The 17,783-nt window shown below is 32.8% G+C and overlaps 1 protein-coding gene across 2 annotated transcripts in view; it reads left to right on the top strand.

The window, feature by feature from the left end:
- Positions 1–17,783, top strand: part of MMS22L (MMS22 like, DNA repair protein) — a 113,592-nt gene that overhangs the window by 11,350 nt on the left and 84,459 nt on the right. For both annotated transcript variants that reach the window (XM_036890345.2, XM_036890344.2), the window contains exons 7-11: positions 20–110; positions 1,721–1,851; positions 3,293–3,406; positions 9,751–9,927; positions 16,298–16,360. In XM_036890345.2, coding sequence (XP_036746240.2) covers positions 20–110; positions 1,721–1,851; positions 3,293–3,406; positions 9,751–9,927; positions 16,298–16,360 — 576 coding nt within the window. The remainder of the gene's footprint in view (positions 1–19; positions 111–1,720; positions 1,852–3,292; positions 3,407–9,750; positions 9,928–16,297; positions 16,361–17,783) is intronic.

Here is a 17,783-nt window from a genome sequence, read left to right as displayed (position 1 = left end):
GTGATAATGTCATTCACAGCTTTTCCCACCATCATGGCATTTATTACATCTCCACTTGGATATTCATTGGCTGGTGCTAGAAATTCTTCACATGCTTGGTGAAAAATTGAGTAAGTTTATGAATATCTTACTTATGTTCTTCTTAAAAATCTTTTAACGTTTTAATTTTGTTTTTTAAAATTACACAAAGAATTCATGTGTTCTGATTTTTGTTTACGTCAAATAATAACCAAAGTAAATGTGAAAATCTTACTCCTTTTTTCCAGAGATAACTAACGCGAACAAGTTGGTCCATTTATCTTTCCGTATTTCCTTACTGTTTATTGGTATACATATATAGAAACTCATGGTAGGATTTATGTTTTTATTTTTAACCACAAATGGTATCATCATACTGTTCTGTGTAGTGTTTAATTTACCAGTTTTTTGGAGATCTTTTTGTGTTAATACATATACTTCTATTTTATTTATTTAGGGACTGTATGTTATAGATCTATCATAATTTGTTTAGCCAAGTCTGTTTTTCAATATTTCATTTATTTCCCTTTTTTTGATAGTACAAATAATATATCACTGAACATCCTTGTGTACATATACATTTTTGAATACTTGTCCAAGTTAATCTGTAGAGTAGATTCTTAAGAGTGGCACATTGTGGTTATAATGTTTTATCACTGCTGTGTTTCAAGTACAATAAGTTTCCCCAATTTATATATACAAGGGTGTGCCTTTGCCTCATACTCTTACCAGTAGTGGACATTATCAGTTAATTATATTTTTTGTCAACTAATACATGAAAATGATATTGAATCTCTATTTTTATAATTTATTACCAGTGAAGTTGAATATCTTTACATAATTTTATTGTCTTTTTATATTTGCTTTATTAATTACTTGTTCATTATCTTACGCAAATTTTGTTTTTTTTTAATATTTAGGAGTTTATATATGTTATGGATTCTAATTTTTTATATCATATGTTGCCTTTTTGTTTTTGGCACCATTAGGTTCCATTATCAATTTAGCAATATTCTGTAAATATTGCTTAGTTGTAACTTATTATTTATGTTATAAAGACATCCATTACCTAATGCCTGCTTTCCAATGAATAAATTAAAAAATGTATATGTGTATATGTATACATATGTACATATATACAAACATACAAAGATGTTCATGAATACATGATTTTGCTTATATGTGGCCTCTGTATTTCAAGTAATATTTGCTAGGAGCAATACCCAGCTGGACATAACTCTGATACAGATACCAATTTTGTTATCTGTTACCTTGTTTTGCTTTATTTCACACAACAGAACAACTGCACTTGGTTAGTTTATCAGTATTTGTTTAAAAGAATAATGTTTTAAGGGTTTTATTGGTTAGAACTATTGGTGAAGATTTTCTAGTGTTGCCTTTTATTTTTTTCTTTTAAATGGTGTTGCACTGTTGCTTTTCAAGGATGGCCACATTAGGAAAAGAGAAGCCTACTAAATGGTATTTGGAATGATTAAAAACGTTTTTTTAGGTGATGTTTATCAGTGCTCATATAACAAAGAAATTGTCCTCAAGTTTATTATTTGCAAAAAACTTTGCTTTTAACTATATATGTCATAGTTTTGTTATAAAGTTATTTTAAAGATGTATAGTCACTTTCCTCTTTCTAAATTAGTAAAATGTACTGTGGTTTTAAAAAGAATTTGTTTTATTATGTTTTTAGAACAAGTTGTATATAGCCATCAGTTTATGAATCTGGCAGGTGACAATTTAACCAATGTCAGCCTATTTGAAGAACATTGTGAAAATCTCCTTTGTGATTTAATAAACCTGTCACTCAACAGGTATGATAAGGTAATGTTTTAAGAGTTTATTTGTATTTTTGGTACTTAATGTCCTGTGTGTGGTTTAATCTGTAAGAATTTAATCTAAAATGGTTTCTTTATTCTAATTTTATATTTACTATTATCTGGGAGTTGAATGGGAAAAGAACTTGATTTAAGTATTTTTAAATGGTCTGGAATTAGTGTTTTAGAGCTGGTTTTTTTATTTTAAAAAAAGCCTTTTCCATCCTTTCAAAAATAAAGAGGATGTTTATAATAACCAGAAATTTGACTTCTGTCTAAATAGGAAAGGCCAGCCCTTTAATAATCTGTTATATTTTTGTTACATAATAAATAAGTACTTAACTAAAATTAGTTGACAAATTTAGAGGGAGGTTTGTTTGCTTGTTTTCATAAAAGATCTAGAATTTTTGGAGAAATTACTTATTTTTACTAAATTATGCTTATGCAGACCACGATTTAAAGGTGCAACAGTACTTGTTCATTTTCAAGCAGTGGAAATTTTTAGATTAGTATCACTTATTTCAGATTACAAACGTAAACCTTGCTAGTGGGAAATTGGGATTTATAATTTTTTAAGTATTTAGATTGTGTTTTATGTATTTATCATTAGTGCCTTTTAAATCTAGTCTCTATGTTTACAATTAAGGTTATTAGTGTATTAACCAGATATGATATAGTAATATCTTAACAGTTATCTCTTATTGTGTATTATGTTAGAAATCTGTATGTAACATATGTGAAGTAATGTATTACAAATTTCAGAAGTCTAGCTATGCTTGTAAATATAGTACATATTCTCTGTGTTATTTAGGGCCTTTGATGATATGTTTGTTACAAAAATGCTCAACTTAAAACTGTTTAACCTTTATAATTCCTAATAATTGTATTTATTCTGAATTGTAAAAATTTTTAGTCTGCCTTACACTGAGTCAAGATTTATTTTCTAGTCTTTTTATTACAAGCCTTTTTATTGTGGTTGATGGATTAGTTGAAGATTAGGAAACTGGCCCTGAGGCCAAATTTAGTATATCGCCTGTTTTTATAAATAAAATTTTACTGAAACAGAGCCCCATCCTTTTTTTTAACCTCTTATCTGGGACTGATGTGATACAGCAATGACAGAGTTGAATAGTTGTGACAAAGACTATACTGCCAATAAGGCCTCAAATATTTACTGTCTAGCACTCAACAGAAAAAGCTACCTGAACATTGGACTAGATGATTAAAGCAGACATTTTTTAAAAGTTGAAAATTAAGTTAATTCTGTACTTTTGGTTTTTAAATGGGAATTTATTTTGAAAGTTAGACATTGCACATTTTTTTATATAATTGTATATAATTGAGCATAAATATTAAGGTCCCCTAAATCATTCTTTTAAAATATTTGGAGAGATATGTGGCATACATAATTCTCTCTTTTCAGTAACTCATTGTCATCCTTTCTGTAGGTCAGGCCTCCTGAAGCATTAGTGAGTCACCATTGCCCTTGTCCGTGCTTTAAAGAGTTGTGGGTTCTACTCATTCACCTTCTAGACCACAGAAGTAAATGGTCTCTTTCAGAAGTAAGTTGTAAAAAGGATGTGTTGTTATTGCTACTGACTCTTATATTACACTTATGCAGTAGTTTTGGCCAAGAAAAATCTTAGAGTTCCTTCTTTATAATAAGGCAATAACCATCAAACAGAACACTTGAGTACTAAATACCTACTATATTTCTAGCCCTAAATTAGTAATATGAAACATCTGGAAGTACAAAATTTGACTCTTTTTTTCTCAAGTTCTTTTTTTTTGCTTTATCAAGAAACTTCTAAGTTAAAATATTTAATACCCTCTAGTAAGCCAGAAAACAGTTTAGTCAGGAAGTGTAGCATATTTCAGTTTGGGGAGAAATAAAACATAGGTTTCTATTAATCACCTTTATGGTTTCTTATTTCAAGGGGGGAGGAAGAAAAGCATGAAGGGGAAGCAAATTCCACCTCATTTGGAGCCAAGTCTTTAGAATGGGGCTTTATTTCAAGTATTATGGATTAGTAGAAAAAGAGAAGTATCCATAGCCAGAGTACAAAAAATTCATTGTGAAGTGATAATTAAAGTGATTTACATTACATGAAAAAGTACATTTGGTTTTTTATAGGTTTTTGAATTTCCCAATTTTCCACAGTTTGGGGCTTGGGTGCCATCTAATTTACTAACAGTTCTGTGTTTTTGCAGGTTTACAAGTATTACATTCACTTTGGGTTATTATTTTAGTAGTAAATTTACAAAGTATAAATATAATGTATTTTTACTTTTTAAGAATTTTTTTCCTGGCATTTTAATGGGTTTGTCAGTAGAGTTCAACTTTCTACAATGAAATTTAAATATTACTAAGGCTTAGCACTTTTTTGCTTTTGATTATTTGCCAAGATGTTTCACTTCATTTTATTTATTTCATGGTAAATATCAACTTTTCCATTTTCTGAAAGCTTTACTTAATTGTTTAAGAATTTTAAATTTCTTTAGAATTGTTCTTATTTTACAAACTACGGTCTTGAAAGTGTAAACCAAGTACAGTTAATGTGGGTATGTACATACTTGTTGTTTAGTCTTTTTCTAGATTTTAAGAGAAAAGTGGGCATAATATAAAATATAATGTTGTAGAAATTTGTGTGGTAATATGTATTATTTAACCCAAATAATTTTTGTTTTTCATTATATGTAGTAACCAGACTCATTTGTCTTAAAATATGAAAATCTAAGGTCAGATTTGTTTTTCTCTCTTGTACAAGGATTTTAAAACTTTGCAATGTAACAGCACTGACTTATACAATGCATGTAGTTTTCTTTTTACAAGAAGAAATTGTGTGTTTGTGTGTGTCTGTGTATGTGTGCATGTGCACACACACGCTCTAACATTCGTTCAGAAATGAAGTATTTAGTTCCTTCTCCATGTTCCCTGCCCAACCCTCTCCCTGGAATGAGGGAGAGAAAGACTGAGGTTTAGGGTTTTCCCCCTGAGAAAGAGACATCTTCTGCAACCAGGTTAGTGTCCAAAGAACTAATCCTCTAAGGAAGTTATCCAAAGGGAAAGGCAGTTGACAGTTATTAAGTTATTTTCATACATTGTCTGGGCAGCTGCTGACCTCTTTTTGAAGGCAACAGGATGCTGCTCCCCAGGGGGACAGAATAAGAAGCAATTAGAGAAGCCTAGTAGTGGCTCAGGAGTGTTTGGGAATTCATACATATTCTAAATTGTGTGGGAATTCCAAGAAGGAAAATAAAATGTTTTGATCAAGGAAATATTTTTTATCCCAGAAAATATTCTAAGCATTTGGCTAATACTGGATGTACCTGTACGAGTGTTTTCCTAATAACCTAACATTCATTGTCTAGTAGACATAAAATTAGTATTTCTTGAGTGCCATTCTTTATGTGCCAGAAAATAGAATGGGCGTACGGTTTAGTAAAGTGTTCCAGTAGCAGTCGCAATATGATAAAGTTGGGTTTCAAATGCAGATTTGTTTGGTACCATAGTTTTTGTTTATTTCTACCACATGATTATATGAAAAAAGTACATGTTTAAGGAAGTTAGAAAAAGAAAATGAAGGAGTTGCTAAATAATCTACTCCCTTTTTGGGGAATACAGGCCTAAATATATTTTATGTGCATTCTCATAATCCCAAAAGTACCATGAATAAGGCAGGAGACCCCTGTGTTATGCCGTGTGCAACGTAGTCAATATGGCTTGTACGCATTACATTTTAGCTGTCAAATATGAACTATGTATATATGTTGCCACTGTTGCGCATTACATATAAAATGTTACAAAAATTTTCTATAAAATAAAAACTTACCAATGCCAATAAAAAAAAAGGATTGAAAAAGCATGGGCCAAGGATTTTATGACTCACAAGTAACCCCACTTCTAGGAGTTGACCCTCAGTATATACCAGCAACAGTTCAGAAATGCATATGCATCAGGCTCTTTATTGCAGCATTGTTTGTAAAAGCATTTTAGAAAACAAATAACCATACACTGGGAAGTGGTTAAACCATGGTATATCTGCACATTGAAGGAATGCATTTGTACAGTAGAATGAGGAAGATAAGTGATAGTTGAGTAATTTCCAAAATGTATTAAATGAGGTTAAAAGTGCAAAAAAAAAAATACAGGATTCTACCTTTTGTGCAGCCAAGTAGGAAAAATAAGGAAATATGTATATTTAGTTGTGCTCAAAGAAATACTGGAAAGATAAATCAGGAGCTGTTGAGATTCGTGGCTAAGAAAGGGAGATTGGTGAGAATGGAAGGGAAGGTTTTAAATGTGTTGTTCTGACTTTAGAACCATGTTAATCTTTCATATGCTTCAGAAATAAACCAACTTGTGTGGAAGGGGGATTAAATGGAATAATAAAGAGAAACAATTGAACCTGACTACATTACAGGTCATTAACTTGGAGTGGGAGGCGACTGACTTAGGTAACTTGGAATGTACTATTTTAACTATGTACTAATGAGAAATGAATTATAAAAAATTGTAAATAATGGACTGTTGTTAGACAGTTTGTCTTTTACAGTGTTATATATGGGTGAGCAATTTTAATTCTATTTCTATTCTAGGACTGAGCAAATTAATAAATGTTTTGTGGGTAATTTGAGCCAGTTTTGTCACTGCTGGAAAATTGAGTTATAGATACAGAAAGAGGGAAAGCTAGAGTGACCAATAATATGTTGGAGTAGAATTTGAGGTTTTAATATGAAGTAATGGTTTTTAAACATTAGGACCAGATCTAGATGTGTGTGTGTATGTGTTTGTGTGTGTGTGTGTGTGTTTGTGTGTGTGTATACAGACATACATTATCTTATCCACTAGGTGAGCCTAGAAATGATGATATCTGAGTAACTAAGAAAATTGCAGCTATGTCTTGGTTTTGGAATTACTCTTCTCTAGTTGAAGAAAGCAAAGCTTCTTTGGCAAATGACTCATTTCAGGCTGGGGCATGGAAAACAAAAAATGAACCAGGGACATTTTCACCAGAAACTAAGGAGGTGCTAAAAAAAATAATGAGCATGCGTCAAAAGGACACAAGTGCCAACATGAAGATATCTCAGATGCCAAACCTGGGATAATTGGACCAACGAAGTAAATGATAGCAAAGGATTGTAATCTGCACAATAAGAATTTGTGAGCCCATACTGATAAAAATAAGTGAACAGATAAACAGAGAAAAGGAAACTCTTCCTAATAAAAATTGAAGCAATGATGGAATTAGAAAATCATCAGTTGACACCCCCATGTAGTTGTCTTGGCAAGAATCATCAATGGCTGCCAAAAGTATGATGAAAACAAACATAGCTCGTTAAGTAACTACAGAATATCTATCGGTTACAAAGAGAGCAGTAACTTTACAGTGCCAGAAATCAGGCACATACGACCTTAACAAAGTAATCCAAGTTAACTAATAATAGGACAAATCGCTATTATATATTCTCAATATGATAAACTTTGACAGAATAAAAAATAGTTTCTTTGGTCTTCCTGCCAAAAATGTATAATGTGAATCTAACAGTGAAGAAACACCAGTCACACCTAAATAACTGTCCTATACTCTTCAAAAATCTCAAGATCATTAAAGATCTTTTCTGAAAAACTGTTAAACAGATAAAAGAAACTGAAGAGACATGGCTGCAAAATGCAGCATGTGAGAATAGGGAGGATGTCTTATGTATTTCTAATTGTAGCTCCAAAGGGAAGGAAGTAGAAAGTGGAACAGAGAAAAGATTGAAGAGAAAATGACTGCAGATTCTAGTGTTAATGTAAGCTATCATGTTAAGAAACTCAGTGAATTCCACTAGGGTTAATACAAAGAAAAACACACCCAGATACATGATAGTGAAACTGTAGAACTTCATAGACGAAGAAAAGAGATTAAAGGCATTCAGACAAAAATAATAATAATGTTACCTTAAAAAGAGTGAAATTAGCTGACTTCTCAATAGCAATAGAAGCCAGTGGGAATGATATCCTTACTGTATTAAAATAATTATCAACCTAAAATTCTTCACCCAGCAAAATCTTTTAAGAATGAGGTGAAACAAAGCTATTTTCAATGAAAATTGAAATAAATTTCTTTCAAATAAGATGGAAGCAATCTTTAAAGATATATTTTAGGCGAAAGAAAAATGATGCTAGAATGGGGGAGAGTCTGAATAAAGAGGAAAAAAAGGCAAAATTTTGTATAAATCAGTAATATAGCTAGTGGGATTAAAACAAAGATAGTACAGAGTAATACTGGCATATAAATTTGATAAGACATAATGAGTTATAGTATTTCAAGGTCCTTGTTTTGTCTAAGAGAAGAGCAAAAATTTATATTAACAAGACCTTTGGATGTGTGCTGTTATTTCTAAGGTAATCAGTAAAAGAAGATAAAGGAGGCAGTTTAACTTACAAGCTAGTAGAGGGGGGAAATTAAATATTCAACCCAAAAGAAGGCAAGAGGGAGATGTTGGTGGAAAAAATAGGAATACAAACAAATACAGAATAAGGTGGCAGATTTAAAATTACATGTATGATTACATTACATTAATTGCAGGTGGATTACTAAAGGCTCATTTAAAAGATGTACTTTCAAAACACTGTTTACAAGAGGTAATCTAAAACATGAAAGGCAGAAGGGTTCAGAATTGATAGACATGATTTAAGAAAAATAATGTATTAAACTAATATTGGGGAAAACTAGACTTTAAAACCAACCAAAGCCTTGAATCATTTCATATTGATAAAAGGTTCAGTATGCCAAAAAGATAAGACAAATTTATATTTTCGTATGCCTAATAACATGGTATTAAGTGTAGAAAATGAAAATTGACAACTACAAGGAGAAATATACATATACTGAGAAATATTGAGATATATTTCTAAACAACCCATAGGTTAAAGAAGATACAATGGGAATTATAAAATACTTTCAAGTAAGTGACAGCATACTACTACTAGTTTTATATTTATATATATATATATATATATATATATATATACACTACATATAAAGATGTAATTAGGGGGAAATTCATAATTTTAAATACAAATGAAAATGAATGAGCTAAGAATTTATCACAAGAGATTAGGAAAGAAAATCCCTGAATACTAAACCAAAGAAAGTAAAAGCAAATAAAACAAAACATTTATGAAAGTGAAAATAACAAAGATGATCTAATCAATACATAAGATCAAAACAGCCAAAAGTTGGTTTCTTCAGAAAGGTCACTAAAATTGTATAATTTTTTTGAGATGATTACCAAAAAAAAGGGAACATGACTTCAGATTCTGCAGATACTAAAAAACATCGAGGTATTGTCAACAACTTTATGCTTATTAACTTGAATATTTCTATGAAATAGACAAACACCTAGATAAAAATCTTATGAAAACTCACAAACAGTTCAACAACAGTAAATTAGGTAAAAGATTTATCATATAGTCCATGTATTGGAACACCAGTGAACTATTGCTTACTCAATATGGGTGAATCGCAGAAACATACTGAGGAAAAGAAGCAAGTTACAAAAGAACAGAAACAAACCATCTAAGAACACAAACATGCATTAAAAAGGGGGGGAACTAAACGATGTGATTTTTGCTTCTATACCTACGTGTCAAAGCTTAACAAAAACAGGAATGATTTATTATAAAAGTCAAGATAATGGTTACCTGGGGATGCTGTGATTGTGGGAACATTAGGATCTTTCTGAAGTACTTATTACGGTCTAATTCTTAACCTGGGTATTTGTGTTATTTAAGTTTTGTATGTATGTTTTGTATTCTCTTTTGTGTGTATATTTCATTATAAAAATGGAAAAGACTAAATCAAAGATTATTGGATTAGTGTCTTAACTGAATTGAGTATTACCTCTGTTTCTATAGTCATTTTGGAATTGGTTGAATAAACTACTTAAAACACTCTTTGAAACACCAAGTGACGGAGGACGTCGTTCTGTGCCTGTAATCCGACCCAGGGATCCATTAGGTTTTAGCTGGTGGATTATTACTTGTGTAGCATCATTTTACCAGTTTGATCGCCATGGAGCACCAGATGAAATGGTAGGTATTTTTTAAACTTATCAACTAATATGTATTTTTTGTAGACAAAATAGAAAATAAGTAAGCAAAAAAAAACCAAAAACCAGATTATAATCCTGTAGAGATAAATGCAACTTCTAAATCTTGAAGCTGTCGATCTTCTGTAATTGTGCATCTTGAAAAATTATAATATTTGTTTTTATTTGTTTAAGGAAAATTAACTTGTGGAAGACTTGGGTCTAGTTTGGGCTCTATACTAAGTAGCTGTTTGACATTAAGTAAATTATTTAAACCTTTCTGGGCCTCTGTTACCTCTTGCAGAAAAAGTGGGATTGGATTATTCAGAAGAGTCTAGCCCTAAAGTCTGTTAAGCTTGCCAAAGGTAAAGCATATGTCTTCAGATATGATTTGGTAGTCTTTCTGAATAGTTTGACAAAAATTATTTCCCCAGAATAACACTTCTTTAGAGAAGCTTTTGCAAATATATTTTCATCCATTAAACAGCCATGAGGTTTACTTCAAATAGAGATTTTAACTAGTGCATTAATTTCTTTCTATTAGAAACATTTTTTACAGTGTTATTTAAAAAGTAGTATGAATAAAACCAGCTGGTAGGTATATTTATTCGAAGCCCTACTTGTATATGATTTTTTCCATGTTCAGAAATGAATAGTATAGTATTATATTAGCCCATCAGTTTCATAAAGTAAACCCCTCAAATCTAGAAGCCAGTATGTCTATTTTCAAAATTGCTTTTTTTCTGCAAGTGCTTCCCAAACACAGCTGATCATCAGGCCTAGCTGGAAGTTTTTAAAATTCACATTTCTAGGTCTCAACTCTATCCAGATTTAGTGATCTGGTTTGGAGTTTGAATATCCTTACTTCTTAAAATGGTTCTTTGGTTCTCATTCTCTGTCATGTAGGGGAATCATTGCTTTATGAAACATGGTCCTTACAGACTTGACAGATTTTCCTCTTTTTGGAATATTGGACAGAGTCAGCTCAGAAGTCATCCATGGAATCTCAGGGTCAGTTAGTACTGATATAGTGCCATAGAAAAAGAACTGACCTCAAGAGGTCCTCTAAATGATCCCCCTAATAATAACAAGACCTTTAGGAGATCCCAGGGTGAAGTAAAACAGTAAGTCAGAAAGTGCTCTGAGAAGTTCACCTACGGCTCCTATCAGTGTATTTAAGCAGCTCCTATCAGTGTATTTAAGCATTCTACCAGTTCATTGGGAAGGATCAATAAAATGAGCTGCTCACAAAGAAGGATTTATACCCTTTGTTTCTGTGCCTGAGTCTTTACCAAGCTGTTACATAATAATTAATAAATGTTAGCCAACTGCCATTATTACTATAGTAGCCCTTTTACTGTATTTTGTGGAGTTAATATGGTAATGTTTCACATCTCTTAATTAGAATACTAGACTAACATTAAAAGAACTCAAAACGTTACCTGAAATTCTAAGGTCTTTGCATTAGCATTTTTATCTTACAAACTTAATTCCTCTAAGAACATAACCTCCTATTTTAATCATGGTAATTAAGCACTTCTGAGTTCCTATTGAGTGGCTATCATAATAATAGGTGCTGATGATAGAATACACATGAAACAAGATTGTACTGCCTCTTGCTTTAAGGAACATACTCATTCAGGTTATTAATGCTTGCTGAAACTGCCATTAACACTTACTTGAGTGAGTGGTACATTTCAATAGGGGTTGCTATTGACCCCCACTTATTCGCAGTGTGGTAGGTAATCTAGCCACATTATCCTTACTATTACTATTGTAATGTTGAATTGTACTGGTACAACCACCCACAGTTACATTGCTGAAATCACTCTTCTCTTTCAGAGATTGCCATAGGAGGTTATTGCTTTTATTACCTCTGAATCAAGATGGTAAATAAATTGTCTGTTTTTAAAATAGCTTAACCTAAGTCTTTTAATATCTATTTGCAGTTCCTGTGTAATTTTCTTTTGCTAAGATACACATATTTTTAAAAATCTTAATTCTTAAAATTATATAGAAGGTTTTAAGAGGAAAGAGCGCCAATGATATTTGTAAAAGAACCTTTCATATGACAAAATAATGGTATGTAATATATATTTATAATAGACTTTGCCTTTATTCATGAGTCCTCAAAGAGTTTTAGATATTTCTGGACTTCTTAATGGCTTTTAAAGAAAAACCAGGCTTTTCAGTTAATAGTTTTCATTAGGGCTGACACCTTCAGCATATTTCATTTGCAAAGTGCTTAGTATCACACAGCGACTACTCAGCATTTGTCCCAGTAAAGTATTTTTAAATTGGTGAGAAGATAATATTTTGTCCATTCCACAGGTAAAAGAAACTGAGATACATAGTTAATTGTCACCTTATTTTTACCATTTAGATAAACTTGATATTAGGGTCCTAAGGACAGCTTCCTACGAATAGGTCTTTGGTAGGTAGGGTAACCATGTGTACCAACTTGCCAGGGACAGTCCCAGTTAATGCCTATTATTCCCTCATCTCTTCTGGTTAGTTTTCCTTTTTCCTATCCCTCAGTTTCGTTTATAAATCACATCATTCTAATCTATGAACATAAAGGCATATTGATTTATCTTTCAGGGAGATTATAACATAGGATTTTAATTTGGGTCTGGAACATATTTAGGTCAGAATTTTAAAAATTACCTGAATTATTTTTTCCTCCTTATGATGTATTGGTATAGCCAGCTATCATGGAGAAAATGGTTATCATTAAGCAGCTTAATTCCAGTAAAGAGTAATCTGGTGTGAGAGGCTGATATGAAGTAATAATTGTTAGTCATATGTTCTGCAGCAGAGAAATGTCTCCAGTCTGTGATAACCATAGAGATGTTTTCAGTGTTTAAATGTAAACTACGGTTTTTCCCTGAAGGTTAATGTGAAATTGTAAATAGGTTTCAGGTATGGTTAAATATTTTTTTTTAAGTATTTATAAATTGGACTTTTGCTACATCTGAATTTAAATAACAGAATTTGTCATTTGCTTAATATAGGCCTGTAAGGAAAATTTGGTATTTCACTTCTCATACTAGAGGCTTTAGATTTTCCTATATCTTGGTGTAATGCTTTTCTCTCAACCTAGATGAGAGTGTGTTATCCTCTTACAATCCCAGACATCTATTTTAAAAGCAAATACACTTTAAACAGAAAAATTACTTTTGTGCATCGCAGGATGGCTTATCAGTGCTTTGCCTGCCTAGAACATAATGCGATCAGGCCAGCTGCTGCTCACCTTTGCAACATCTGAGATGGTGACTAGATAAAGGTGTTAAACGTAACCTTAAAATGAGAGTTGCACCAGATTTCCTAGTCCCTTGGAAGTGGGGGATGGCGATTGATTTTACATTTCTGGTGGAGCTTAAATGGGTTTCCTAGTTTTAAAGATGATTACTTTAGGAATACACAACATAGCCCCAAATTAATGATTTCGTATCTCCTTCCTATCAGTGGGATTAAGTTAGGTATAACTTAGTATGTAGAAAAAAATGCTGTGGCCGTTCAATGTTAAAGTTTTGCTGTGGACAAAATATCTGTATCCCCTTAATACACATCCTGCTGCTCATACTTGATTTGGGCATGATATAGTTGCCATTCTTTTCTCTGAATTATGGTTTATTTGAGTTCTAAATTATAGGCACAATACTGATTCAGAGTTGGAATTCTTTGCACAAGAATTGCAGTACTTGTCTGTAATTTGTATGATTCAAATGCCATGATAGAACAGAAAAATTAAACTATACTCATTAACACTATCAAATCTTATAAAGCTCAATACATCAATCCTGTCATGTTCCTTCTTATTTGGAACTAGTGGTGACATTTTCTGTGTAAGAATGATATAAAAGTAAATTACTAAAAGCTGAGGGAAGGCTTGTTAGAAAAAGAAACTCAGTTACTGACAGCTTGGTATAGTGGAAGGAACACTGGCTTTGGAGCCAGACCAGTTCGGGTGTGATCAGTATTGTGATTTGTGTATACATGACCTTTCTGGGACTTAATTGTGTTATATATGAAATGGGAAAGATTTTTTGGAGGAAGTGGTAAGGTAATGTAAAGACTTTTAACACAACATACATACAGTACTGATAGAACAAAATGGTCTCCTTTTTGAGAGAATTTTAGGGCATGTCCTCAAGACTGCCCTCGTTTCTGATACCACTTGAAAGCTCAGGGATTCCCAAAACCATGTCATTTACTTGGACTCAAAGAACTCACTGAAAGCTGTTATACTCACGGTTGTAGTTCATATAACAGGAAAAAGATGAATTAAAATTAGTCAAAGGAAGGGTCCAGGAGAAATACCAGATATGGAGTTTCTCTTGTCTTCTCCCCGTGGAGTCAAGACATGTTAGTTGCCTGGCATCAGTGTGTGACAGGATGCAGGGAGTATTTCCAACCAGAGAAGCTTATCTAATAAAGCTGCAGTGTTTAGAGTTTTTATTGGAGATCCACTATGTAAGCTTGATGGATTGATTGACCACATCATTGATCTCAGTGTTCAGGTCAATTGATACAGGATCCAAAGTCCCCAGCCTAAGTCACATTGTTGGTTTTTAGACATGGCCAGCCTTCACCCTTAATTCCAGTTATTAGAAATTACTAGGCCGTCCAGTATGATGCTACATCCCCAGGCAATCCTAATCTCAGAGAAACTCCTATCAGGCGTAACATTCCAAGGGCCCAGTGATTATCTCCCACAAGCCAAGGGTAAAGGCCAGACCTATTTGGGCAAGACCAGATTCTTAACTAGACATTCTCTCCTGATAAATGTTTTGCATCTACTTTATTTACATAAATGAATTTCGAAGAGTAATTTTGCTAAAATAACGCTTATTGTATCAGTTATATATTGCTGTGTAACACAATTGGGCAGCTTAAAACAACAGATATTACCTCATGGAGTTCCTGAGAGTCAGGCATCCAGTCGGAGCTTAGCTGGGTGGTTCTGGCTCTGGGTATCTCGTGAGGTTGCAGTCAAGCGGTCAGCCAGGGCTTCAGTCTCTGAAGACTCCACTGGGGCTGGAGGATTCACTTCCACTCTCTCTAATGTTGGCAGGAGGCTTCAGTCACTCAACACATGGGCCTCTATAGGCCTGTTCACAGTGCGGCTTTTGCATGAGTCGAGAAAGATTATCAAAGGAAGGGTCCTGGATAAGTACCAGATAGGGAGTTTCTCTTGTCCTCTCCCCATTGAGAGGGAAGCCTCAGTGTCTCCTATTCTAATCTTAACAGTAACATACTATCACTCCAATTAGTATTGGTATTCTCTGGGGACGTACCAACCCTGGTGCAGTGTGGGAGGGGTTTAAGTAAGTGTAAGACTCTCAGGAGGCAGGGGTCATTTGGGGCCATCTTTGAGGCTGGATACTATAGTCACTACATACTTTAAGGAAATATTTACTTAGTGATTTTATGCAACTAGCATCATATATGAACATTATCCTTCCATTTAAAGTCACGAATGCTGAATGTGCTTTAGCCTTTAACCATTTGGGTTCATCCTTATAAACAACATACTGGTTGTAACAAGGATAGGAGGATATGGTGAGTCTCTCTGCTTTTATTCTTTAAGGCCTCTTGCTTTTTTTTTTTTGAGGTCTTGCAGCTATTCTTGTACCTCTCCCCCCCTTTAGAAACTAGTTGTTATTTGCAGACACTTTCTTTGCTTCTAGATTGACCCAGGTATCCATATATGCAAACCTTACCAAGAACTGAGTATCAAATGAACTGAGTATCCTATGAGAAGATCCTCTATGCATTCCTGTTGGAAAAGTGGAATTGTTTACAGTGCTTAACCTTTGTGAGATATTTTGGCTTTGCGAAAGTCCTTTTTGGTTTTCTAGCTTACTGTGGGGAGTATTCCATATAGTTGAGATTGCCAGATAAGTGACCACTGGCTAAATGAGGTTGCAATGTGCAAAACTTATTTCTGTATAAAATTTTTAGTTAACTTGTTTACTAGAGTAGTATGTCTTGAGTTTATTATGCATCAAATGAAGGAAAAAAAATTTGGTGAATAAAGTGGAGAATAAGGAAGAATATTCAGGGCATTAAAAAAACAAAATTACATAAAATGCTTTTTTTTCTGTTAGATTGTTATTTGATAGCAATATTAAATATTTGTTAAAACATGCATAATTTTGTAAAAATAGCACTGTTTAATAAAACAACTGATAAGGTTTTTAGTGGATTGGAATCATTACACATTTTTTCTACCATGCCCGTCAGCTATTTGCCAAAGTAATTTTAGACACCCAAGAAACTGTAATAATGTCTGATAATAGAGAAAATAGTTGTCCTTCATACTTAACTTGCTATATCATAATTTTGATGCAATATTTTCTCCTTTCTAGAGACAAATGGAATCAAATTGGAACTTTGTAGAAGAAGTGCTGAAAAAGTCCGTCAGTATTCAGGTATGCATGTAAGTGCAGCGATTGTGGGCTTTGCTTAATTTTCATGTTAACAGATTTTATGTATGAGAACCAAGCAAACTGTTAAAGTGATTTAAATAACAGACTTAGTTTAATTATTCAAAACTTGAGATAGGATCATCATTTTTTGTTACCAAAGGGTCAACACACAGTAGTCCCTATTAGTGACTGCCCTTTGAAGATTTTTATTTTTAATGCTGAGTTGCCAGATAAAGGACAAAGATAATTATCCTACTTGGTGACTTTGACAAAATGTATTCAAAGAAAGTAGTAGATGCTTCAGAACTGTAAGCCATTCCTTGACTGTATGATATCAAGTCTAGGAGACACGATGCGGGAGATAAGTGAGTGGCATTGGAAATTCGGTTACATCCTCATCACAGCAGGAAGGTGACTTGCCTTGCTGAGCAATTTGTCTTACAGGCTTGAATCATAGTCTAAGTGATAAGGTCCTAGTTTCTGATCCCTCATTTCATACCTTATCATTTTTCTTTCTGCAGAGCTGTTAATATAGTGCTTCATGGCCCAGAGGTCAAATCTGACCTCCTTTTAAAATAGTTTTAAATGTGTTGCTCATCACATCTTTAAACACATCACGTTGTAGTTCTGTAAAGTTTTGTGACCTAAGTTATTTATATAAGAGTTTAAGGGGAAATTTTAGAAAAAGGTATTTTCAAACTGGGGTAATAGATTATTTTTCTGTTTAGAAATAAAGATTGTTAAAACTTGAAGAGTAATAAAAAAGAAATGTGGTAGTACAATATTGATATATATGTATGTATATGTATATATGTAAAGTCATATAGTAGGACTTTATAGCCGTATCTTTGAAAACCACTTTAATGGCTTGAAATTTTCTTTTCCTTGTTAGCTCTATTTACTATAAACTTTTTTAGACAAAATATGTAAGTACATTTACTTATAACATGAGGTTTCTAATTATGAGTTAAGAATTGTAGGTTAGAATGCTGAAGAGCTCTGAACATATGTTGTATCCGAAACTAAAGAGCTATTATTATCCTTTTAGTTATATCAGAAACAAAGAGCCATTACCCAACCTTTGTAAAAATTTGTTTATTTTTTTTCTGTGTCATTTTATGTAGTTTTCTTCTTAGTTCTTTTTGAGAACATTTTGATTTGGTAACTCTAGAAGTTTCATACATGTATATTTTTCTTCAGGGACTGAGAATCTCTGAAAAGTAGTCATTGTTATTTATATTAACTATGAATCCAGTCTTAATGCCTTGACATAGCTTAAAAGCTCTTAAACTTTCAGCTCTAACACTGAATATGAATTGATGATTTTTGGTCAGCTAGGTTTTTAATTGCAGAGTATTTCTTAGGAGGTCCTAAAGCTTCATGTGGATAAATACATTAATACCCATGATAGTCAAGAACAATAGGA

Source organism: Manis pentadactyla, chromosome 12 (genome assembly GCF_030020395.1).
Source record: "Manis pentadactyla isolate mManPen7 chromosome 12, mManPen7.hap1, whole genome shotgun sequence".
In the NCBI taxonomy this organism is placed as follows: Eukaryota; Metazoa; Chordata; class Mammalia; order Pholidota; family Manidae; genus Manis; species Manis pentadactyla.
The sequence above is the reverse complement of the archived record's forward strand: the minus strand, read 5'-3'. Positions and strand labels throughout refer to the sequence as shown.